The sequence below is a fragment of the Polyodon spathula genome, chromosome 10, assembly GCF_017654505.1.
Source record: "Polyodon spathula isolate WHYD16114869_AA chromosome 10, ASM1765450v1, whole genome shotgun sequence".
In the NCBI taxonomy this organism is placed as follows: Eukaryota; Metazoa; Chordata; class Actinopteri; order Acipenseriformes; family Polyodontidae; genus Polyodon; species Polyodon spathula.
This window is the reverse complement of record NC_054543.1, coordinates 36,898,360-36,923,599: the sequence shown is the minus strand read 5'-3', so window position 1 is coordinate 36,923,599 and position 25,240 is coordinate 36,898,360. Positions and strand designations below refer to the sequence as shown.

Sequence of the window (25,240 nt, the reverse complement as noted above, 5' to 3'; positions counted from 1 at the left end):
TAAAATAAATAAAAAAAATAAAAAAGTTGAAAGGTGGCAGGAATCTGGGATCGGCTGCCATGTAAACTTTTTTGCTCAGGAACCCAAACTGAATGAAGTGAAGATTCAGATTCCACCTGAAATAAGAATGTAAACCAAATAAGTGAACTTGAACTGATGGTTTCACAAACCCATAGATGTCAATACTTGAGTGAACAAAACAGCACCTGCCAAGCAAAATTAGGTAAATAATTATTTTTTAGAAAGTCAGGACAGTAAAATAGGGTCTGTGAAACTTGATGCAAGTATCCAGTTAAATAAAGTTGAAGTAAAATACTTTAGTTTCAAGTGAAATCCTTTTTTTTTTTTTTTTTCTTACCTGTGCACAAGGGCTGAAATAAATGCTGTACAGCATGTCTTGTCTTTTAATGTTCTTGTTCCGTTGGATCTCAACTTGTTTACATCAGAAAATCACTCCCTTTTAATACTACAACGACGACTACTACTAAGCCTAAACACAAAACCTATGAAAGCAGCGACACAAAATACTTTCAGTACGAGCACACACAACGCAAGAGCTCTTGAACTTGAGCTATTTATCCACATTAGTTTTGGGTTATTATGTGATTACCAAGCATTTAATATGGTTGTAATTATAACATTTACAAAGCAATTTGCGTTCGTGTTTCGACTGCTGCTTCGAAGTATATGTTACTTACCATGGGGGGCCACTGGGGGGGGGGAATGTAAGAAATTATGCTAACAAACACAAAAGCTAATTCCTTGTTATATAAAAAAAAAAAAAAAAAAAAAAAAAGAAGTTTAAAAAAAATAAAAAGGGGTGTCTGTACAATTGGTATGCAGCTACGCAATGCAGACCAATAAAAAAATAAGGACTTAGTTATTAAGACACAAGCGAGCCCTCCACATATTTAACAGTAAGGTATTTATAATAAAGGTAGAGACAGTGCTCACTGTTTGAAGGCGAGGCTTTGTCAGCGACCAACCCCACCCCCACCCCCCCTCCATCGCTCGCTGCACAAGTGAAACAGGAGAGAAATAGAACTGCACCAGAACTGTTTAATTCACAGTATTTGTTTGTGGACCATCTGCAAGCACCAATGGGGTATGTAATGTAAAAACAACCGCCTCAACGAAATTGTGCCTTATTTTTTCAGGTTTGTTTTGTTTTATGTAAAACACAAAAATGAAAAATTGTGTTCACAAATGTGTTAACCCCCCACCCCCACCCCCCAGATCTGCATTAAAAACATGAATTTAAAAAAAACTGCAAATGAGGTTTAACATTCTAAAAAAATGGTTACATTCTTTCACTGATGAAAACATTTAATATCTTTTTTTTGTGAATAAAATCTGAAACCTATCAGGCATACAAGATTTTTTTTTTTAAATGGCTTACTTTTGGTAGGATTCTATCCAAATCAAGGACAGGCAACTGTTCTGTGTACATTGTGTATTAAGTAATGCATACAGCCAAGGCCATAAAAAAACATGAGTGCTTGAGTTGCAAATGCAACCCATATACAATCTATCCATTCTCGCCTAATGTGAGTGGCCAGAGGTGAAAACGAGTGTCGCCACAAAATGATACATTTATTGGATAGTAGCCATTATTAAACTTGATCAAGAGAATCATAGAATACAGCTGTGTATTCCTCATGGAATGGTTAAGAATGATGCTTAAAGATAAATAAATAAATAAAAACCCTGTATGACTGATTTGGAATACGAAGTACACAAATTACAACTACTGTGTTTAAAATGCCACAAAAAAAAAACAAACAAAAAAAAACTATTAATGTTAAAAAGACCTGAAACCAATGTATTAAAAATTCATTTTTAATGTTTATTACTCTTTTGGCTACGTTCTCTACAATTTCAGCAGCACCTTCAGAGACAGTTATTCTTTTGTATATACAGTGAAAAGGAAGCTTGCAACATCAAAACCGTTAGCAAAATCTTACTTTTTAAACATTAAAGTGAAACCTGTGGTACCAGGTTCTCCTTTACAGAAATTACAAACAAAGCATTCATTCAGTATAATGGATAGGACACCGACCACAGAAATGTACAGAACATATATACCATGTATGTATTTACTGGATTTCGAGGAATAGTTTGTACTGGACAAGGCAGTTTTAAAATTCACAGTAATGGTAACAAAGCAGGTTAATGGAAAACAGTGTCTGTAATTAACTTGTTTAGTGTCAGGTTTTCAAAGCATTTTGACACCAGGTTAATATTAAATAATGCAAGACCTCCTACTTGGTAGCAACGAACTGCTGCAACTGTCTGAGGACTGACCAGATAAAACAGACATCCGAACTGCCAAAAGCATAATGAGCTCTTGCTTTGAATGTTTGTTTTTGTTTTCCAACAAAAGTTAGAACATGCCTTGATTTTCTTGTAACTTTTTTGTTGTACAACTTGTACCTCAAGTAGATCATACAACCTTAGTAAAGGTAAAAGCGACATCAATAGCAGCAAATAAATGCTTCTGAAGAAATAGAAATGAAAATATTCAGTAAGAAAAAAAAAGGTTGTTTTAAACACTTTACAGGATTTAACTGCTGAAGTTTAAGAATAACCAGAAATTATATCTGTACAGTATTATACAATCACGCCAACAGATATTAAAAAAAAAAAAAAAAATCCCGTATAGGATACTATACATTGCCTACATTTGGTTACGTTCTGTGCATTCTGCAAAACAAGACCCTGCCTGGGCATAAATAATACTATTTTTAGACTGCACACTCACATTACAGTACAGTTCTACAGCATTTCCCATGGCTATTCAAACTCTGAAAAGAAATTTACAAAAAACAAAACGTTTTACAGAAGCCATAGAAAAACAACTGTGGTGTTTTTTCATAGTAAACATATTACTGAGTTAGAATTATGCTGTCAAACTAAGAACAGTTCATGAAATAAGTGACTTTGCTGTTTTATCATTCACCCCCAAGCAGGCACCATTTCCTCTGCATTAAAACAGCACGCTTGCATTTCTCCCTTTTGTTTCAAGTGTTTGTGCCTTTACTGACACACCTCTGAATCAACCAGCTCTTGTTTCAAGAGTCTGTACCTTTAACAGACACCAGTGCCACACTTAGGCTATTACCACAGTGTTCTAAATCACTGTTACCTTTAAAAAGTCTTCCATTACGGAGGCACACATTACCTTCCCCCAAATACAGCACAAGCTAGTCAGGAAGGTGCCTGTAACTCATCTTCGATACATCCATTCTTTTTTTTTCTGAATTCACAAGGGCCGGCCCAAACAGATCTGCTCAAACATGTCACTTGCTTCCACACACAATTCTTCCACACCAAGTCTTGCAGGAGGAAGCTGCTCGAAACATCACACCAGAATTGGGTCGACAGTAAGAACCCTCAGTAGGAAATTATACTTGAAGTGGGAGGCATAGAAGGTGCTCCCATATGCAGATTTCCTGAAGAATTGGACCTCCTCATGTGAGGAAGGAGGTAGGAATCACTAGCCAGCTGATGCACATCAAACCGGTCCTCTTTTCGATACGCCAAACAGCGCCTTATAAAGGCCTGAAACAGAAAATAAAAATACATTAAAACTATTACTTGGTCAGAGTACCTGCAAGAGACCATCTGCACTGCTGAAACATGCATCCAGTCACTGAAGTACTAAACCCATCACCACACAGACCATATACGTTTATTATGATCATGGATAACGGTGCAAAAACACACGTAAATAAATATTCTAACAGCAAGGCATTGAGGTTAGTTTAGTTTTTTTGTACTGTGCTATAGGATGTGGAATGTTTGGTATTTTCACATCAAAATTCCAGTTGTATTACCTTTGCTTCATTACTAACAACTGGCTTGACAGGAAACTGAACTTCTGTGGCTTTCAATATTGTGTTTTCCTGCAAGATGTCTTGCTGGGACTGGTTGTGGCCAAATGGCTAAAAGACAGAATAGATGAACGTTGAGTTAAGCAGATAAAGAATTCATTTTATTAAAAAAAAAACAAAAAAAAAACACACAACACAAAAAAACAACAATTTCACAAAGAAATTCAACAACCTACCTTTCTTCCATATAGACATTGGAAAAAAATTACTCCTACTGACCAGACATCAACTTTGTTTGAAATCTTGGGTGGTTCTTTGCCAACTACAAAGCACTCAGGAGGCAAGTACCTGAGAAGAGACAATTTCAAGTTTAACATTCAATTCAATTGAAAAACCAAAAGCACCACATTTTTTAAAATATTTAATGTAAATCCCAAAAGCTGCACTGATGAGGTGGTCGCTAATGGACTATTATGCAAGACAACAATATTATACCCAAATTAGGTCAGATTATATGGTTACATGGAGGAATTGCTAGTGTTGTAGTCGAATACTATAAAAACGAAATAGATATTTTACCAATAGGTGCCTGCTCCTTGCGACGTCAAATCCATGCCATCAACCCCATAGTTGTCATCGTCCATAATTTTGGACAAACCGAAGTCTGTGATTTTTATTTCACCACAGGCTGTCCCATCCACCAGAAGAATGTTGCCTGAACACAAAATGTTTAAAAAAAGTTAGACAAGTATCACCAGAAGCACCATATACACAAACAATCTAGATACATATACAAATCTCACCACCTTCTCTTATTGCAGTTTGAAATAATGCACAAAGGAACAGTATTTAGTCCTACTAACATATACCTGGCCAAGGCTGTAAACAGAAAATCAGCATCATGAAAAAGGTTCACCATAACATACATGTATGTATGCATGTATGTATGCATGCATGCAGCTTCCCCCCATACCTCCCCAGATTCTGATACTCTCAACAACTTGCATTCAAAACTAAAAATAGGAGTTTATGAAAAAAGCATTTCTGGTGGCATAATCGAAGGGGAATATCGTATCAGACTGAATTGTTTGGAAACAAGTAAAATGGATTTGAAAAGGTTATGTAACATTTGTTCAGGAGATTAGGTTTTCTTTAGCTAAAGAATGGCAAATCCCAATTTGTAAGGTTTGTAGCCATGTTTGTACCCACCTGGTTTGAGATCATAGTGAATAATAGGTGGCTTGATTTCATTAAGATATCGTAGTGCATTTACAATCTGCATTACTATTGACCTGGCTTCTTTTTCAGACATTAATTTATGCTGTTTCAAGTAGAAGTCCAAGTCGTTGCCTTCACAGTATTCTAACACTGTACAAAACCTGAAAAAAATAAAAATAATGACTGAAAAAAAAAAAAAAAAAAAACACACAAGCAACCAATGGTGTTACCTGCGTAAAAAAATGAATAGAAACAGAAAAGGAATACAGTGCTAATAAGCTAATATCAGTAATAAACATTGAACTAAATGATAACAAATGCCCAGTCATGTCATGTTCAGACTTTCTCACAGAAAGCAACGTTGCCCAACCCATGAGTTGACTTTCCTCACCGAACAAACAATGAAATTGGAAATCTGCTTCTATACTTACGTGTCTGTGTCCAGTGAGAAATAGTCATATAACTTCACTATTCGAGGATGATCCAGTTCCTTGTGTATCCTATATTCTCGGCACGCATGTCTACAAGAAATGTAAAACTACTGTTAAATGTAATCAGAAGCATTCTGGTGGGTCATGAAGAGTGGTATAGACACCATTACTGTAATAATTCAGCCATCACTTACACATACATTGCAATAAACACACATTTCACAGTACAATTCTCTTTTGGCTTTTTTTTTGTGGCTTATTTGTTAATTGAATGCCATGGTTGCTGATTAAGTGCTTTCATTACACTGTGCAAAAGATGATATTACAGAGGTAAGACAATGAAAGCACACAAACCTCTGACTTTTAAAACCACCAAGCATCTTAATTCAGTAAGCTTCCTCCCTGGGACTGCTGAACAGCTCTCTTCATTAGCCCCCTCTTAATACCTTTTTGTTTTGGTGACCAAAAAACAGTAATTTCACTATTGTTCTCTGACAAAATCAAATGCAGCAAGTACACACACCTTCGTATTCCTCCAATTTTGTTTAATAATGTGTATTCATTTAAAATTCTTTAAGCTATGGCCAAAAGTTTTGCATCACCTAGAATTTTAGGATTGAGAATTTTATTAAAAAAAAAAAAAAAAAAAAAACAATTTAGATCTTAATCATAATTTACATCATGCAATCAAATAATTTTTTTTTTTTTTGTTAAGTATATGGAAAACTACTTAAAATGTTGACCTAACATTATGCAACAAGTTTCATTTGACTTTATGAAGCTAAAAATAGTTCATTCTATAGGGTGATGCAAAGCTGTTGGCCAAGCTGTATTGTCAGAATGATGGACTTCATAACATAGCCCTGTGCTGTTCTTTACATAGTGCATTAGATCTATGCTGCGCCGCAAAAATACAAACTGTCCCAAAGAGCACCACACATAGGAGGGCATGAACAGATTACATACTTGTGATAGTTCTCTTTCTTCTCTTCTCTCCAGTTTTTATTGAGTTGGTGGATCTTCACTGCAGCATATCGTTGCTCAAACAAATCAAAGGCCTAAATGATAAAAGCAGAACCATCACTAGCTGCAATAACAAAGTGGTTGAACATGTTTTTTTCATAATTAACATTCAAGTAACTTCTCCAATTTGCATCACTGTACTAAATATGAATATTGTACACAATATAAATATAATAAATATTAAAACAACATGGCACAATGGGCCCTTTAATTTCAATGGCCTATGCTGCATGCTAGGGCATGCATTAATACACAACCAATGCCCAGGTAAGGATACTGGGTGCACCACCCCCAAAAATGAACATTTGTTACATTGGATAAATTATCACAACACAACTGGCAAGACTTCAAACTTCTGTGCATCAGCATAGGCACATCACAAAATCTTGGGATAGCCATTAGTTTGACATTTAGGGCTATGCCACAATTAATTTAATTAAATTAAATATGCTAGATTATTAAATCTAGATTCAATTATTCAATTACATGACTGAATAGTGGATACTTAAAGTCTACAGTATTTTAAAACATAAGTAAAAAATTGCTAGTGGTGGTTAATCACTTTAACTGTCAATTGATGTATGAATCATTTTTAATTACTTTATACTCTTAATACATTTCTCTTCTTTGCAATCTCAAACTTGTGTGGCATATTGCTTACTAGCATCAACATAATTTATTAAATGCAGGTTAACAATTCTGTTCCACAAACCTTATACACTTCACTGAAACCCCCTCTTCCCAGGAGGTGCAGTAATAGATACCGGTCATTCAAAGTAGGGTGATCTTTAAACCTTAAGATCAGAAAATGGGTTTAACAGAGGTTGTTATAAGTCAAAGGTTTTTACTGTCTTAAGAATTCCTAAACTCTGATAATAACAATTGTGGATTTAAAATTTTAGGATTAACTCTCATGCTATGGTACATATGGAATGAAGAAATATCCACAATTTATGGTTTAGTATTATTGAAATAATATGAGCTTTCTGCCACTTTTACAGTTGTCTGTTACTAAAGAAAAAGAGTTTATCTAGCATGTAGATGTCATCAAATTATGCCAGCAGTTCAAAACATGTTCCTTGTTTTGCAAAAGCACAAGACATTGCTGCCCTCCCGAAATAGAATTAATCTTATTGTAGACAACAAATGCTCAGCTTTAAATCAGTCATAGGTAGAAGAGTTGCAGCTTTAAAAAAAAATGGTTTCAACCAAGTACACTCTTTAAGACCACCATACATAAAACAATCACCACTGCTTTAACATGTAAGCTGTACGTGTAACCCCCTCATCAAGCATTTGGTGGAGAACAGGTTTTATTTTGAAACTTACTGAGAGTTATCTTCATTGTTTATTCTTTTCAGCTCCCGTATGTGAAGATTTCGTACTCTCTCAAGACGTTCCAGTTCTGCCTGGATTTCTGCTTCTTCCTATAAATCGTTTCCAGAAATAATTTTAACAACTCTTTTCTCCCCCCTCCACTCCACCCTCCCAGAATTCCAAACTATACGAGGTGGCAGTTATTCAAAATTCTACTTTTATATTTTCCTGTTTGTTCTAGTACCAAATATTCATTTCTGATTTAAAACAACTTCTGGTAGGGTCATTCCTTTGGTAATTAGCACAAAAAAGTGTCAAATAGTATATATACCAGCCATTAATAGACTGCTGACCCTTTTAAAAAAGAGAAGACAGGCACGTTTTGGTCAAAAGGGGATTTGTAAGTAAACAGGTATTGCTAGCACACTAAAACGCAAGTGGCATATAACTAGGCTTGCTACTTTCGATTTAAAAAAATAAATAAATAAAATCGGTACAGCTCTTTAAAACGTTGAATTCCGAAAAAATATGAGTTAGACTGAAATGTATATAGGGTAAACATCAGAAAAACCATTTTTTTATTTTCTTAATCATAATTTTGAAACCATCTCTAGTTTATGTGGTTTTTATACTTGTCCCATTTCCGTTGAATGGTTAGGGGTCGCTGTCACTGTAGTTTCACTATCATGTCATTTCATCCTGTTCTGACCGATCTCGTTGACTGATGCAGCGCTAGAATGCTCTCATTCGTTTAAATGACTGTTAAATCATCAAGACCTGCACAGACTGTGCACTTTCATTTACCAGCTACAGCGCATGTCGTTCAAATCGTCTACTTTGAAATTAGCAGGTTAAGGTGTAGCTAAACTTTTGCTACAGGTATACGATGACAGTCACTACTTTGATTTCAAAATGGAACGCAAGAGTTAAAAGGAGTACTGTGCACAATACCCTGACCGATGGCTGAAGTCTGCCTTGCCTTCCAGTGACACTGAAGCAGGTGAGTAGGGGGAGCATAGATTCCAAATAAGTGCAAATTAGACCTATGTGTACAAATCAGCACTCACATATCCAACCCTATAAAACTGACTTCAGTGACAGTTAAAACGAGTGTGACGCATATCTGATTTCATGTGTATGCAAGGTGAGCACATTGTAAACCTGCCCCCTACCACCCAAACAACCCCCTGCCCTACACACACACACTTTGTACAAAGAAATACGACTTGCATTTGAGGAACTGTGCAGGGAGACGCTTGCTCTCACTGAAATTTGTTAGCGCACGAGTTGGGGGAATAACACAGCAGTAAAAGACAAAAAAGACACAATGTCAAAAATGCACAGCTGAAAGGACTGTGTTTTAAAATAAGTAGGTTTCCATTTAGATGTACTGTAGTTGGTTTGTTGGTACGGAACTATATTTTCAACAGAAGTAGTATTTTAACTCAGAACTATAAGATTCTGAAAATATCACAGAGAGACAACTGGACAAGTGGACTATAATACAGTACATACTTTTAAATCAGGTACGTATTGTAGCAGTATGTAAGACTCCCCATTAACGACCCAATAGCAAAAAATCTAAATGTTACCATGCACAGAACTGCTTAAGGTTCTTTATCTATACAAGGTATAGCTCCGCTGTGACCAAACGTTACTTCAGTTAGAACCATGCTTTTGTTGCATGCTAAAGGGCTTTCGCTATATGAGACGTGTTTATTTATTTATTTATTTTTTTAAAGCTTAAAAAGGTCAATTTCATTCTCTGCTTAAATGGAAAAATAAACAACGAAAAAAATCTGGTAAATTCTTTAAAAAATAAACGTCTATTAAATTGTCAACTTGGCAAAATAAATAAATTTAAAAATCGAATAGTAGCAAGCCTACATATAACTCACTTTTTGTGCATAGCACTTGCATGTTACACAATATCGATGTATTAATCTAGTACAGTACTTAAATTATTGTTTCTTTAAAGTGAAGACTTTTTTTTTTTTAAATTTAAAATAAATCTGACCTTTTTGAGATGCCCTAATCTGAGTTTGAAGATTTCTTCCTGTTCATGGTACTCCGCTACAGTTAGCCTGGCAAAGAAATAAAATAAAAAGTTAGACTCCAAAAATAGTTGTATAGACAGTACAAATCCAGTATCTTAGTGTTAGGTCTTGTCTGGAAACAAAAAAAAAAAAAGTCACCCCCCAATAAAGCAGTCATATTAGATGACAGGTCAGAGGAAAGGGTTAACACTTCGACTGATGAGTTTCCATAACATTGAAAATATGAATAGATGTACAGAGCTTCCCCATGGGAGTTTCTTCCATTTTAACTTCTAATAATATCCACAAACCCATTAACTCTGTCTGTGCAGATTCGGTTAGGCAGTATGACGTGAATTGACACTTACAGCTGCGGTAGACTGGGCTTCAAAAATGGATCATTTTCTGCACCATTCACAGCCTTGGTTTTCCGTTGCTTTGGCTCAGAATTTGCAGTTGGCATCTGAGAGTTATTTGTTGTTGGAGGTTTTCGCTTAGCTAACAGCTTTCTCTGCCTTTCAATTTCTTCCCTCTGTTGATTTATCCATTCTTGCTGCCTGCCGCACAGCAAAAAAAGAAATTAAAAAAAAAACCTGATTTAAGAAAATTCTACGAAAATGTGAGTTTAACTTACCTCCCTAGTTTGTAAAAGTTTTTTTTTCTTCTATAAATATGTTTTTTTTATACATATAATATACATAGCAGAACCTTCAAAAAAAAAAAATATATATATATATATATATATAATATATATATATATATATATATATATATATAATTAAGACAGTAATAAGTCATAAACTATATTATGGCAATAACCTGAAATAACTGACAAATATTGAATTTCTAAAAACAGCAAAGAACTCACTTTACAAGATTTTGAAATGCAAAGCCATCTGTCCACTGTTCTGTGAAAGAAGCCCCATGTCGTACTGTAGTGAAGTGGCCCAGGCGCAATCTGTCCTGCATGCTTTTCTCCCTGCATGCCTGTTTGTCCTGTGTACTCTACATTTAAAAAAAAAAAAAAAAAAAAAACACACACACACGTAGACATTTGTCTTGTGAACTTCTGCAATTTAAAAAGTAATCCTGCTGACAGAATTGGTATGGGCAACTGGCATGCAGAAATGTCAAGCCATCACAGTAAACAAACCATGCATTTCATTTATAACCCCTGTTGAAAACGTACTTTTGAAAATATCCTTTAATATACAGTAACGCTGAATTTAGGTTATAAAGCAAATATATAAAATTGGTGTTTTAAAAGATACATAGATTCAGATTTTTTGGGCTAGGTTGATAAAGCTGAATTATTTCTGCTCAAACTGAATTTTTGAAAATGTTATTATGGTTAAATCTAGCTCACCCAAAAATGGTACATTTATATATAAAAAATAATAATAATAATAATAATAATAATAATAATTAGGATTAACCTAACAGATACATTTGTTAATGTTGTGTAGCTATTAGAGATCACTGATTTACAGAAACAAATGTCAAAATAAAAGGTATTTTAAAATGTATGCATTAAAATAGGATATTAAAATGTAAAGCTCCTGGTATATTATTGAAACAGAAACCAATTTCATCCTATTGTGTGGTAATAAAAGCCCAATTAAGGGTAAAATTCTACAAAAAAATACATAATAATAATAATAATAATCCCGAACATTAAACCCCCCTAACGACAGAATGCTGCATATACGTCTTACAAGATTACCTTTTCAATTAGCAGCTTCTTACTCATAGTGATGCACTTGTTTAATCGTTCCTTATACTTTTCAAGTAACTTCTGTTGTTCGTCTATTTGTTTCCTGAGATCACAGTTTGCCTGCAAAAAAAGAAAAAAAAAGTAAAAACATTAAACTTTGTAAAACCTAAAAAAAAAAAAAAAAAGGTTTAGCTCTAAAGACATTTTTCCACCAGCAGCTTCAGAACTGATCAGCAGTAGTTCTATAATAACTGTTACTAGATCAAGCTTTGTCTTACCCTAAGCAAATCATCTATTCGTCCTTCCTTCTTCTCAAGGTCTAGGTTTTTATTACTTTCAAGAGCAGCTAATTTCTGTATCGTAAGGTCAGTCTGCATTGATGGGGACAAAGAAATCTCATTTAATGATCATGTTCATGAATAGTCACAAATTAAAATGAAAAACAAACCAAAAAAAATGTACAATAAATTACCTGAACACATTTAAAGGATAACTGCTTTGGGTGTACAACCACATGGTCCCCAAATGACAAACTAGTAGGTGACACGCTATTTTGTCTAACCTAAAACAAAAGAAAATATGGTTTGATAAAAATTTTCAAAATCTGCAATATACAAACATTCAGCTATATGTGAACATACTCCCAATCAGCATCTCAAATCCACTGTGTCATGTTATTCAAATTCATTACACTGCATAACAGCTGATTCACAATAGACAAAAGGCATATTTAAAATTAAGTAAATACGTTAGATTCAAGAGCAGATATTTATAAAGTCCCCAATACATTTAAAGTTATTTAAATATACTATGCAACCTTCTCTCGTTTTACGTAGCCCTATATAAGCAATTGGTTTCTATTGGCTGAACAGCAGAAATGTATAGCTTGAGCACTATATAGAACATCAAATCTGCAGAACTCACCATGGAAGAGGGTGTGGAATGTGAATGGGAATTTTGAGGAGATCTGATTACTGGAGGTATGCCTCGTACTGGACTAGAGCCATTCCCTCCTTGGAACTAAAAAGGCAAATGCCAGGAAGAATCAGTTACTGTTCTTTTTTTGTTAGTTTTTTTAACGTTGTCTGTTAAACAGATTTGCAACTAATAAGGCCACAACCTAAAACATCCTAAAAGCCTGAAACATGTATTTTTGCAATATGTGTTAGACGTTAATTTGTGTTTTGCAGACAATTATCGAAGTAACATACAGTACATACACTCCACCACTGTAAATACAAAATAAAGTACCAACAGAGTACATCCACCAAATGGAAGGGTTATGTATAAACGTGCGTAAAGACAAACCGACAGGCATCTCCTTACACCCAGATAGGATGTTCTGTTCTCTAAATATATGTGCAAATGAATGTATGACACATGCACGTACGTACATATGAGCGCCTACATTTTAATATAGGAGGTAATAAAATAAAAATACTTACATCAAAGTAATCACTAATTTTGGGTCCACGTGCAGAAGATTTTCCTAGCAGATAAAAAAAAAAAAAAAAGTTGAAGACACCATAATACAGCTTTTTTTTTTTTTTTTTTTTTTTTTTTACTAATTTACTAAAATCAGCATAAATCAGGATTTGTCCTTTTTGTACCACAAGTTTCACTGATTTAGCCATAGTTCTGCCTCGTATACCAGCAAGTTTCCAACTAGTTAAAATCTTACTGTCACTCACAATGTCAGTTTACTTTATTCACATTTTTCTGTAACTGGGCTGGCTCCCACATGTAAAGCAAATTGAATCCCCAATACTGCATGTATTCTGTAATACAGAAAAGCTGCATCTCCAAGTCAACATTAGTCACCACAGGCAAGAAAGAAGACCCGACAGACTTTCTTAAAGGGCGGTAACAAATGCAGTTGACGTGCTTCTGTAGGCAAGGGCTGTCTGGTGCAGAATTCACTAACCCTGGATGGTAATGGAATCATGTAATTGAGGTCAATTCTAGAGCCACATCACTTCTCTGGTTTTTGGATACAGTATTAATCATGTATTCCAAACTTCTTTGAAGATGACGACTACCCACACCATGATCATAACCATTGGAGTTAAGCAGGGGAGGTTTACAGAGAGGTTAAACTCCATGAAAACTTTTAGCAGAGTGAAAGAGTACCCTTTCTCTTTTTGGTCAAAGGTCAAAACAAAAGAAAAAATTATTTTGTTTAAGGTTAATAAACGTAAATGGGGTCACCTTGGTTGCTTTCCGTCTGGTTTTCTGCTTTCCTCTTTCTTCCCCTTGAGGACTCAGATGGCTTCTTTTCAGGTGTCTGCAAGAGACAAAACATCACCAAAAAAATGTAAAAAACAAGCAAATGAAATCTAATCTAAAAATGCCTTTAAATTTATATGCAGTGCAGATGATTACAAATAAAAGTTAACTAATATAAGACCTTTCCCAACCATGGCAGTTATTTTTAGTTCCATAAATATATCAAACTAAACAAAGTTACATTTGTAAATACTACATTTACTGGTCTGGAAATGTATATAATTCAACTTAACTGAAGTTTCATCTGCTGAGCAAGAACACTGATACACATACTACCATTTGAGTTTTCATAGCACTTTAATAAATGTCAAACCTTATAACAACAATTGAAAACAAAACAAAGCTTTTGTATGCATAGGATTTTCTCTCTCCATAGAGAACTGTACTATGAAAATCAGTCATATTGCTAGTGGGCCTGTTCATGTTCAATTCCAACTATAGTGCTGTTCATAGTATATAGGACACTTTCCTCAAACATGCGGACGAACCCATTTCCTGCTCTCCAGTAAATATAAATATATACCTTTTTTGTGAATGGCAAGAAAATGCTATAGAATTCACCTTACTGGAATGGTGTTATTATTACATACCATAAAGCATAGTCAAATTAATCAGATGAAGTACTGTCAAAGTATCTACCCTGTAAATGACATAACCACCATATTGCAGGTGTCAGTATAATTTAGAAGTAGATCACCAAGAATTACACCTCCCACATGGAGTAAGATCTTGGAAATAAATTAACGTGCAAGACTCAATTCAAACAAGCAAGTTCCAAGATCTTACAAAAGTAATTTAATTATGTATTGTAAACTTATTGTGCTTAAATGTTCACAATGAATAAACCAATCGGCATTTACAGGCTTTTATGAAGAATATGCCACACAACATGTAGTTCCTCAAAAGCTGGAGTTTGGGTACAGTCAAAGTGAGAGATATTTACCACTCTCATTACTGAACTGCTCTAAAAATAAAATCATATGGTTCCATTTGAGAAAGAAAGAAAGAAAGAAATAGTTAGATAATTAGGGGTATAAATCGTTTAGAGTTTAAATGTTAGTAAAGTGTCAAAAGTTTTTAATTTTGCTTAATCATTTAAACTCTGCCAAAACTGTGCAGGTCAAATACTGAGCGTCGTCCGACTGCAAATAACAGCTATTTTTTTTTTTTTTAACTTCCTTCTACATTTGTCACGTGGCATCATTGTCATTGGATATTCACCTCCCAATAGCCAGCATGCTTTTGGTCATGTGACTAGCCTGCTTCTACTGAGGTTTGATCTAGCGTGGAGGAGGTGGGGACCAGACATGCAAGTGAAATGTTAGGAAATGCGATAAAATTCGGGCTGAAAACATAACACAGTTGATTTTTGAGATGATTGCAACCAATTTCAATTGGGGAAGATACTGGATTCAACTTTAATGTGTTTGTTGAGCCAGATTACAGAAGGCTGTGTTGATCTTTTTTTGTGCTATTTAAAAAGGACTGAGACGAGTGATAATTATTATTTTTTTATTATTATTTTTTTTTTTTAAAAACAGAAGATTGCTTCAATTTTATGTTTATTTTTTGGTCTTTTTTCCTGTCAGATAAGCACAAACTATTGCTATTAGTAAATTATTATTTATTTTAAACAGAATATTGATTCTTTGAATTAATGTGATACTGTACTTTGAATAAAGTTTGGTGTGAACATAACTAGTTCTTGTCTCATATTATACAGTAAATAGGATAAATTAGCAATTTGGATTTTAGCACTGCATAACATTTCTGTAATAATGCAATTAATACTCGCCCTCTAATCAAAACAGACCATTATCGTACCGCCGATGCTATTATTTTTTCATATTGCTTCACTGTTTTTATACATTTATATAGGGCTTGATTTAGTCATTTGATTTAATTGTTTTGTTTTTTTTCTGTCAAACTTCTTAATGGGCTTTTAAATAAGCCTTCATTTTACATGTACAAGCAGAACGTACAAACAAAATAGCAACATATTAATAAGCGCCTAATCTTTATTAAAGCTATAATGAAAAATAAAGCATTTTGCTGGACACATTTAAATTAATAAAGATGAGTTGCTTCGGCATTTAAATGAAAAAAGTAAGACCTACAAAAGCCCATTTATAGTGGTTTCACAGAAGAAAAAAAACATAAATTAAACCAATTTTACTATTAATGTGCTTCTCAGTTGTGATTGGAGATACACAAATGGATTAACAGGAAGAAAAGTCGATATAAAAAACCTATTTATAGACACAGTGGTTTGCAGAAGTATTCACCCCCCTGCAAAGTCTTCACATTTTGCTGGCACCTGAGTGCACTCCACAACACTTTCAAATTAGACTTCACATGTAAAATCTACACAAACTACTCCACATTGATGACATTAAAAAATGCATATAGACTAAATAAGTAAGATTTACAGAGAAAAACAGAATAATCTCAGTTGCATAAGTATTCAACCCCTTTGCTACTGCAGCCCTAAATCAGCTCAGGTGCAAATGCCTATTTGAAAAGGTCACAAAATTAATGAAATGGTTTCAGCCTGTGCATACTCAAAGTGGTTTAACTTGTAGATAATTTCCCTCAGGTATATAAAGACTTCCAAGCTGCAACTCACATAGTGATCCGACAAAGCAACCACAAAGACCAAAATTGCTTTTGAAACAAGTCTGGGAAGAAGTGGTAGAGAGGCACAGAGCAGGAGAAGGGTACAAGAACATTTCAAAAGGCACTGATTATCCCTCTCAGCACAGTGAAGTCCATCATTAAGAAATGGAAGATGCATCATACCATCCAGACACTACCCAGATCAGGTCGCCCTCCCAAACTGAGCAGCCGGGCAAGCAGGAAACTCGTTTGGGATGTCTGAAGCCACTCTGAGATCTGCAAAGTTCTGTGTCTGAGATGGGAGTCAGTGTTCACACATCAACAATAAGACGGTCCCTACATCAAAGCTGGCCTGTATGGATGGGTGGCAAGAAAAAAGCTATTACTCAAATAGCCTCATCTTAGAGCACGTACAGAATTTGCGAAAAAGCATGTAGATGATATGGCAGACATGTGGAAAAAGGTTTTGTGGTCACAAGAGACAAATTTAACTTTTCGGTCTAAATTCCAAATATTACGACTGGCACAAGCCCATCACTGCACGTCACCCAGTCAACACCACCCCAACTGTCAAGGATGGTGGTGGCAGCATCATGTTATGTGGATGCTTCTCTTCAACGGGGACTGGAAAGCTTGTTAGGATAGAGGGCAGAATGCATGGTGCAAAGTAAAGTCAAACCCTTGAGGAAAACCTGTTTGAGTCAGTCAAGACTTCACATGAAATTCACATTTCAGCAGGACAATGACCCGAAGCACAAAGCCAAGTGGTTGAACAAGAAGAGAATTAATGTTCTTGAGTTGCCCAGTCAAAGTCCTGACTTGAATCCATTGAAAATTTATGGCGAGACTTGAAGATTGCAGTTCATCGATGATCCCCAACAAACTCATCAGAACTGCAGCAATTTTCCCCGTGAAGACTGGGAAAAAATGTCACCATCCTACTGTGCAAAGCTAACAGAGACCTATCCAAAAAGACTCATTGCAGTAATTGCTGCAAAAGGTGCTTCTACCAAGTACTGGCTTAAGGGGCTGAATACTTACACAACCAGTAAATTTCATGTTGTACATTTTTTTTGCAAGTTTTGCTGACATTTAACCTCCTCCTAATATAACAGTGTTCAGCTTAACCACTACAGCTTTGACTAAAAAAAAAAAGTTAATTTGAAAAACTGTGCATACATTAATTCAACACAAATGTGACATTATTGGTACGGGATTAATACTTCTGCAAACCACTGTATATGCGGTAATTTATACAAAGCTATTTATTTTAAAATGCTCAGAACTCTTGCAGCTACGCACTTACCCCAAGACAGCCGACTTCCAGTTCTCCTGCTGTCGAGACCGCACATACTACCCCCTTTACACAGCGTCTTTTCAAAATGTTTTTATTTTAACGCTTAAACTATATCTTTTAAAAAATGTAAACGTTAAATTAAATGGAATCTAGCACCCCTAAAATAAATTTTATATATAAGGGGTGCTAGATTATATATATATATATATATATAAAACAGAGATATATATATATAAAACAGAGAACACCAGACGGCTATGTTTGCAATGGTATTGAAACATTTTACCTGAAACACAATTCATCATAAAACACTAAAAAAATTATAGGAATACTTAATCATTTTCTGTTACTAGGTCCTACTCTGAATCTATTGCTTGACAACTCGAAATCTTGGAGGGGAATACAAAGCGATACATACTGAATAGGCTGGGGAGCTCCCTCTCTTCACAGCCGAGCCCTTTAATAGAGGAAAGGAAAACACTGAGTGTGAAACCATGCTTGTGGGACACAAGCATAAGAAATGTAAAACCAGAAGAAAATTAAGTTTTACATTATTTATTTATTTTATTTTTTTTTAAAGTAGTAATGGCAAATTGTAACCAGGCTAACAGAATTAAAAAAACGATGACAGTCAAAAAGATGTGCAGAGAGGAAGCTCATGTATAACCTACACGGTCATTGCTGGCATTTTTACGTCGTCTCTGATGTTGGACTTGAGCAAGTGAAAAAGAATCTGGGCTGGAGATTGACTGAGAAGAGAAAAAGAATCATAGGACAGTTAAGTCAAGCAGTAGTCTGAAAAAGTATATCAGGACATGCAGATCTCAGAGCAGATAAATACTTCAGTTTTCCTTTTGTAGTTGACTGTAGAAACCAACAAGGAAAATCTCATTTTTGGAACTACAATGTAATTCATACAGTAATGCAGGGTTAGAAACTAATGCCCATTCGCCTGAGGCAAAACGAAACTGATGAGGATTAGTTGATATCTGTGTGTCAGTAGGTCAGTGGGCATAAGAAGTATACTCATTCAAAGGCTTGTGTTTAAAAAATGCAGGCAAAGTCCATTTTCTAACGGGGTGTAGCAGTGGTGAAAAAACATTTGTAATACTTACAAAACAGTCATTCAGAACTGAAACCTCCCTTCATCTCCCCTCGACATGCCAAATTTTGCATTATTTTGAGATGTGAATGTGTGAGCATTTCATTGAATTGGTTTAAGATTAGAAGCACTACGGCATTCATTTTGCCGGTTTTTGGTTTTAAAATGTAATTTTCTCTACTCATGCAACACATGTGCAGCTTTGCGTTCATATACCTTTCTGTGCGTATGTATTACATATTCTCACAAAGCACCAAACGTGGGAGTGCAGAAATAAAGGAGATGTATTACATTATACCTAAAAGCCCCGGGAGCAGTCACATTGACGGCCACACAGAAAACAACTGTACTGTGATTATATAGAACGGTATTCTACCTTATTACTTTTTTTTTCCAGTCCGCAATGTATTTAGCAATTGCTCAGTTGCTTGTGCATCTGATAATAAACCGATTTCTGTTGCGTTGCTTTGTAAAATTTATATATATATATAAAACTAATTTTACAAAGCAACTTAATATATATAAGTTGCTTTGTAAAATGTTTTATATATATAAGACTTCTGCAGGGCTTTCAGGTATTAGTATATCTCTGGTCCTTCTAGTGTTAATAAACAAAATTAAACTTTTTAGTACAAAAATGAGGAGATTTATACCAGGTTGACTCCCCCACAAAAAAAAAAAAAAAAGGACGATGATTCGCAGAAACCACAAGGAATATGACAAGGAAGAGGCAGCGCACTTTTCAAGTAACCTGGCTTTCACAATTCGTAAGTCTACGCCTTCAGAAAAAAAGATGTACTGCAAGGTTTGTGTACAGTATGACCAAAGTCAGAGTAGCATATTTGTCACTGGGTCGTCTTTCTTTAAGACTGAGTAAATTTTAAAGTGCATGAAAAATCAAGTAGGTCATCATAACTGTGTGAAACTGATGAAGGCCAAGACTGCCCAACAAGGCACATCAAAAGCATAACAACAACTTCACAACATAAACACCTCTGTGATTTTAAAGCTAAAAGTGTTTTTTAGAACAACTAACGCACTTGCAAAGCATGCACGACGGTATTCTGATTCTGAATGGAGGTGTGACCTGGATGAGGCAAAAGGAATAAAAGTAGGAAAAAAGAAAAAAAAAAAAAATTCTAAAACAGGCACAGGAGTGTATACGCACTATTGCGAGAACCCAGCGTCCAGCCCAGTTAACCAGAATGGCTCTGCTAAATATCTGTCGGTCAACTCGGACGGGTCTACAGTTCCATTACTAAGGCAGTGATGTGCTACATGAAGTTTACTGTCAACGGTTTTCTCAACACAGACTTTATTGGAGTTCGGAATGCGGGGAAGGCAGATGTAGAAAACCAATCAATGTACCTGGGAATAAAAAAAAAAAAATATATATATATTATATCTATATATATCTATATAGTATATATATATATATATATATATATATATATATATATATATATATATATATATATCATCCAAAGTGTGTGTGTGTGTGTGTGTGTGTGTGTGTGTATATATATATATATATATATATATATATATATATATATATATATATATATATATATATATATATATATATATATATATATATATTAATTTTATATTTCTTTTTTTTTCTTAATTTTAAAAAATAGCATTTTTTAGGAAAATAAAATGTAAGCCTAATATTTTTATGGACCCCAACAGGTGTTGCCGATTCCAACTCAGAAACTTCACAGGAGGACTGGTAATTTGAAATAATTTCTACTGTAGCAAGTTTCAAAAGGTACTAGTCCTTAAGACTAGTACCATGTATTTTGCTAGTTTCTAACCCTGTGTAATGTATTTGGGGGAGAAAACCCCCCCCCAAAAAACCACACATATGACCTGATTGTTTCAGTATAAACATCACTGTTGTTCCAGACCAATTTATAAATCAAAGCTTTACATAATCGAATTTTTCAAAAACAAAAAGTAGTCAGCAGTGGTATATTTCTTATTAAAACCAAACCACAGAAATCAGCAATATCACAACACTTCTTGCAATCATCTCTTCAAAAAGACAACACATGCACACCAGTAATGCATGTCTGGACTGTACCATAAGGTGATAACCATTGCATCTTTAATGGTCAAAAAATGTTGGAATTGATTTATTAATTGTGATTGTGATTTAATTAAATTGATTTAATTTAAAAAAACTAAACCAAAAAAAAAAAAAAAACCCCAAACAAATCCATTTGTATTCCAATTTCCTGTTAAGTGGATTTCAGTTTAGACAAACAACTATCCCAATTACAATAATGACAGGTGTTGCTTTGATTGAGAATATGAACAGTGCATTATTAGAGACGCTGTGACGTATCGTTAGCACCTGCGCCTGTGGCATCTGTGCAGATTCAGCAGCTCCTGCCCAGAGAGGGCAGTGCTTGTTTACTTGATCCCAATAGACCCCTCAGCCAGTGATTTATTACAACAGGAGGTGTGCAACTGCACAGAATCTCCTTAATGCATGCTTTATATTGCTGGGTTTTCACGTTTTTAATCTAAGCTCAGATAGAGGCTGCTGTACACTTAAATGACCAGCTGAATTTGTATGCACAAAAACCTCAGGAGGTCAATATACTTGCATCCATTAACAGACCCTAGTCAACAGCAATCAAAAGAAAATGCTTTAGACATCAAGATTAAATTACTCCTAATTGTCAATTAATTCTTTCAAATACATTACTTAAATAAAATCCATATACATAAGTTTAGTATTTCTTTTCAAGTGGGAATTTAAACAAATATACTGGTAATACTAATTCAAAATGAACAAAAAGAAACAGTAAAATAAGTAACTTTCTGAAATGTTTAGATACTTACAAACATGAACAGTTCCTGTGTAGTTAATTATAATGTATAATACAAGGCTACCATTGGTACAGATACACTGACTTCCTCTTTCTACTTTACAGCTCCTATGCCATTAACTGTAAGTAGGGCTTCTGATTTCCGGTTTTAACCGATAAAACACCCCCCCCCCCCGATACAAAAAAAAAAATGAAATCGGTGGATAGCAAATAAACACTGGAAAAACTGTGGAAATGGTTAATCAATTCACATTGACTTTACCCCTTTCCCATTCAAAATTAAAACCTACTACACAAATAATAATAAATACATTTCCCAGTCCTGCTGGGCAATATCCTGCCTTCCTGACTTGTATCTATTACTGATTCGTTCTGAACACGCCCCAACTACTGAGTGACAGTACATTCCTACACTTCTATTGGGGAGACTGCTTGCAAGATTTAAAATGAGATTACAATCAGGAATGGAGGCTTGTTAGTGGGATTTAAAGCTATATTACGGTTAAGATATGGAGGATTTAAAACAGAATTGTGGCGGAACGTAAAAAAATGTCTACACACAAAAACCCCAGAAGAATATGCCTGTGACCATAGGGATTGCCTTGTGGAAGGCAGCAAAGGAAAGGTGGTACAACTTATGGGAGCAAGTACTGTCGAGTTACTATACATATTTTGGACAGAACAAAAAATGCTCAAGCATTTTGGAAAGTAACCAAACACACTAAATTTCATACAGTATATCAAAAACAAAAGCCCTGAAAAAAAAAAAAAAAAAAAAAACGATTTACATAAAACTCGAAAATAGCTCAAAATAAGCACCGAAAAATACAATTAATAAAAACCGAAAAACAGAAGCCCTAGTTATATGCCACACACAGTCTATCCAACGCATCCTCCTCGAAACATGGTACAGCTTTTTATTACAAAAGCACTTACGAAAAGACTAAATCACCATGCTCTTCCAATAGACAGACTGCTGTCACCAGTGTAATGTGGCAGGAATAATCCTCCACTCATTGACATCTGGATGCACAAACTTAGCATTCTAACGTTTCATGCGGTTTCATGAATATGACTACAAATGACCTTACATTTCAGAAAATAAATGTAAAACTGCAATACTTTGACAAATGAATTTTCCACACAATTACAAAAAGGCGTTCAAATGTAAAATAACTAGCTGTACATACCTCCGACTCCTTGTCACTTAAGGAACCAAGACTTCCAAAACTGTGATTTGAACATTCGTTGTTTGTTAAGGCCTACAAGGAAAGAGTGATCAGTCAGTGTGCATAATCTATATGAGCAATTTCAAACCCTATGGTCTGGGGAAAATTCAATTTGGTTGCGTTTACCCATTTCCAACCCCAGATAATTCTTTAAATCTATAAACAATGTATTTTCCAGTGCACTACATCCTAGTGTTTTATTACATTTTTTTTTTTTTTTTTTTTTTTTTTTTTTTTTAAAGTATAAAAGTAATAAAGTATAAAGCCCACTTAAAAATGATCAATTTGTGAACAAGCATTGCTGTAGGTTTGCACTTACCTTAGCTCCAACACTCCCGCTCCCTGTGCTGCCTCCAGTGCTGCCACTCACTCCACCAGTGAACCTGGCTTCCAATAACTCTTGTCTTCTGGGATCAAGGCTGTGCAGCTCATCCATAGCACCTGAAAAAAAAAAAAAAAAAAAGTTTAACAACTGTTAAAATACATTTTAAAAAGAGTTCACAGGCTAATAAACGCAGTCTTTTATTAGCAACACTGTCGACAGTAAACTCCCAGAGTTACAGGTCTGGAAAACACCAAATGTCTGTCCATACAGATCTCAGCAGTGGGAATATATCAGGCCTGATGGAGCTGAAAGCTGGCTGCCCAACTTGGCTTCGTGACAAAGAGTAGCACTGCATCAGTACCAGTATGTCTTTCATTAATTGTGACTGAACTACAACATTATCCCCCCAGAACTGGACATCTAGTCAAACCAGCTTGATTAATTTTCTCTATCAAAATACTTTATGAAGATATACTGTAAAACAACTATGCTGTACTGTAATTTTAAATGTTAATACACCAGGTGCCATATTCATAAGGCATTTATTAACAAAGAGGAAAACTCTGCTGAGTTTACCAAACACCCAAATTATCTAATTGTACCCTGTGACGTTATTCACAGTAAATATTAACAAAACTATTAACTTTTAATCCCAGATAGACACCAAAAAGATCTATGCAAACCGTAAAAAACAACATTGTAAAAGTTTTCTAACACTTACATGAATGTTAAATTCTTAAATTATACTGACAGGATTTCTATGGGTTTCCAATATTGCTGTTTTTATTATTATTAAAAACAACAACTCTACAAACTATTTAAAACTGAACTTAAACTTTGCTTTCTACCGAACATGTACAAAGTAGTCTAAATATTTTAGGTACATTTATAGGGAGAAATGTTAGAAATGTTTTCATCCAAGTCTTTGTGTCCAAACCCCTAAACTTCTACTGCTCAGATATGCCTTTAGGAAGGCAAATATCTCTTTGGCTACTTACAATCCTGTTATCCACAGGGCCATATCCAGTAAGGCAACAGCGCCCAGCGTGCAGGGCAGTCATGCAGAGCCACTGGCTAGAGCACTGTAATTTGGCATGTTTGTAGATCAGACCTGACCACCATTCTAATGTAAACAAAGATCTCCCTTCTAGTCTGCCATCCAAAAAAAGGCTGTTTAGATCAGAAGTACATCTGTCCAGTATCTCCCAGTCTACCTTGGGCTGAAATGGAGATTCCAGCCAAACATCAAAGGAAATAAATCTTTAAGACCAAGACAGATAACAAATACAACAAAGCCTTCCCTTGTGAACAGCTGCCATTTTAGGAGAGGTTTATTTGGTCTTGTTAACAAAATCTATACAGTTTATATCATTAAAAAAAAAAAAGTGTAAGAGGCTGTGGTGGAAACATGGATGCTTGTTTTATTGTTTGTGGCAGAAAACCTACAAATCCACAGGGTTCTAATACAAAAGCAGCAGCACTAGGCATACTCCTGTGACTTTACTGTTGCTGAATACCAGTAACAATATTCCCAAGAGGTGAGAAAGAGCTGGTACTATAGGGTTAGACATCTAAGATGGATGCCAAAGAAGGAAAGCAAAGAGTTCACAGGCTAATGAAATGCAGTCTATATCATGACAGCAAACTGCAGAAGCAGATTACTCAGGATGAACTCAAAAACAGTTCAAATGGAAAAGAAATAAACAACTGTATCCTGAAAAATCCTCAGAGAGAGAAAAGATAGTGTGCAATATACCTATTTGTACGTGTACATACTAGTTACAAATCAATATTGTGCATTATACTTTCACATTGTGCAAAACTTACAACACACTGCTAGTAAAACGTTCTTATCCAGACAGAACACAGCTATTCATATCCTGAATTGGTTGTGCCATTTAATTTCTATTTAAAACGTGTTCTTTCTTGGGTTGCCATTACATTTTTTTTGTCTCCTTATAAAAGCAGGT

The 25,240-nt window shown here is 34.9% G+C and overlaps 1 protein-coding gene across 6 annotated transcripts in view; it reads right to left on the bottom strand.

Annotated features, from left to right (window-relative positions):
* Positions 1–1,832: 1,832 nt before the first annotated feature.
* LOC121322230 (serine/threonine-protein kinase tousled-like 1) overlaps positions 1,833–25,240 on the bottom strand; it is a 41,101-nt gene continuing 17,693 nt past the window's right edge. For 4 of the 6 annotated variants that reach the window (XM_041261892.1, XM_041261893.1, XM_041261891.1 and 1 more), the window contains exons 3-24: positions 23,265–23,386; positions 22,907–22,978; positions 18,443–18,520; positions 18,190–18,228; positions 13,781–13,856; positions 13,018–13,061; positions 12,497–12,592; positions 12,045–12,134; positions 11,851–11,943; positions 11,582–11,692; positions 10,727–10,863; positions 10,227–10,415; positions 9,840–9,906; positions 7,835–7,932; positions 7,218–7,299; positions 6,449–6,540; positions 5,483–5,572; positions 5,043–5,212; positions 4,413–4,548; positions 4,070–4,181; positions 3,837–3,944; positions 1,833–3,561 (exon numbers count right to left, since the gene is read on the bottom strand). In XM_041261892.1, the coding sequence (XP_041117826.1) occupies positions 3,394–3,561; positions 3,837–3,944; positions 4,070–4,181; positions 4,413–4,548; positions 5,043–5,212; positions 5,483–5,572; positions 6,449–6,540; positions 7,218–7,299; positions 7,835–7,932; positions 9,840–9,906; positions 10,227–10,415; positions 10,727–10,863; positions 11,582–11,692; positions 11,851–11,943; positions 12,045–12,134; positions 12,497–12,592; positions 13,018–13,061; positions 13,781–13,856; positions 18,190–18,228; positions 18,443–18,520; positions 22,907–22,978; positions 23,265–23,386 (2,270 nt within the window). In that variant the 3' untranslated portion in view covers positions 1,833–3,393. The remainder of the gene's footprint in view (positions 3,562–3,836; positions 3,945–4,069; positions 4,182–4,412; positions 4,549–5,042; positions 5,213–5,482; positions 5,573–6,448; positions 6,541–7,217; positions 7,300–7,834; positions 7,933–9,839; positions 9,907–10,226; positions 10,416–10,726; positions 10,864–11,581; positions 11,693–11,850; positions 11,944–12,044; positions 12,135–12,496; positions 12,593–13,017; positions 13,062–13,780; positions 13,857–18,189; positions 18,229–18,442; positions 18,521–22,906; positions 22,979–23,264; positions 23,387–25,240) is intronic. The other 2 variants (XM_041261895.1, XM_041261896.1) reach the window with 2 other exon arrangements.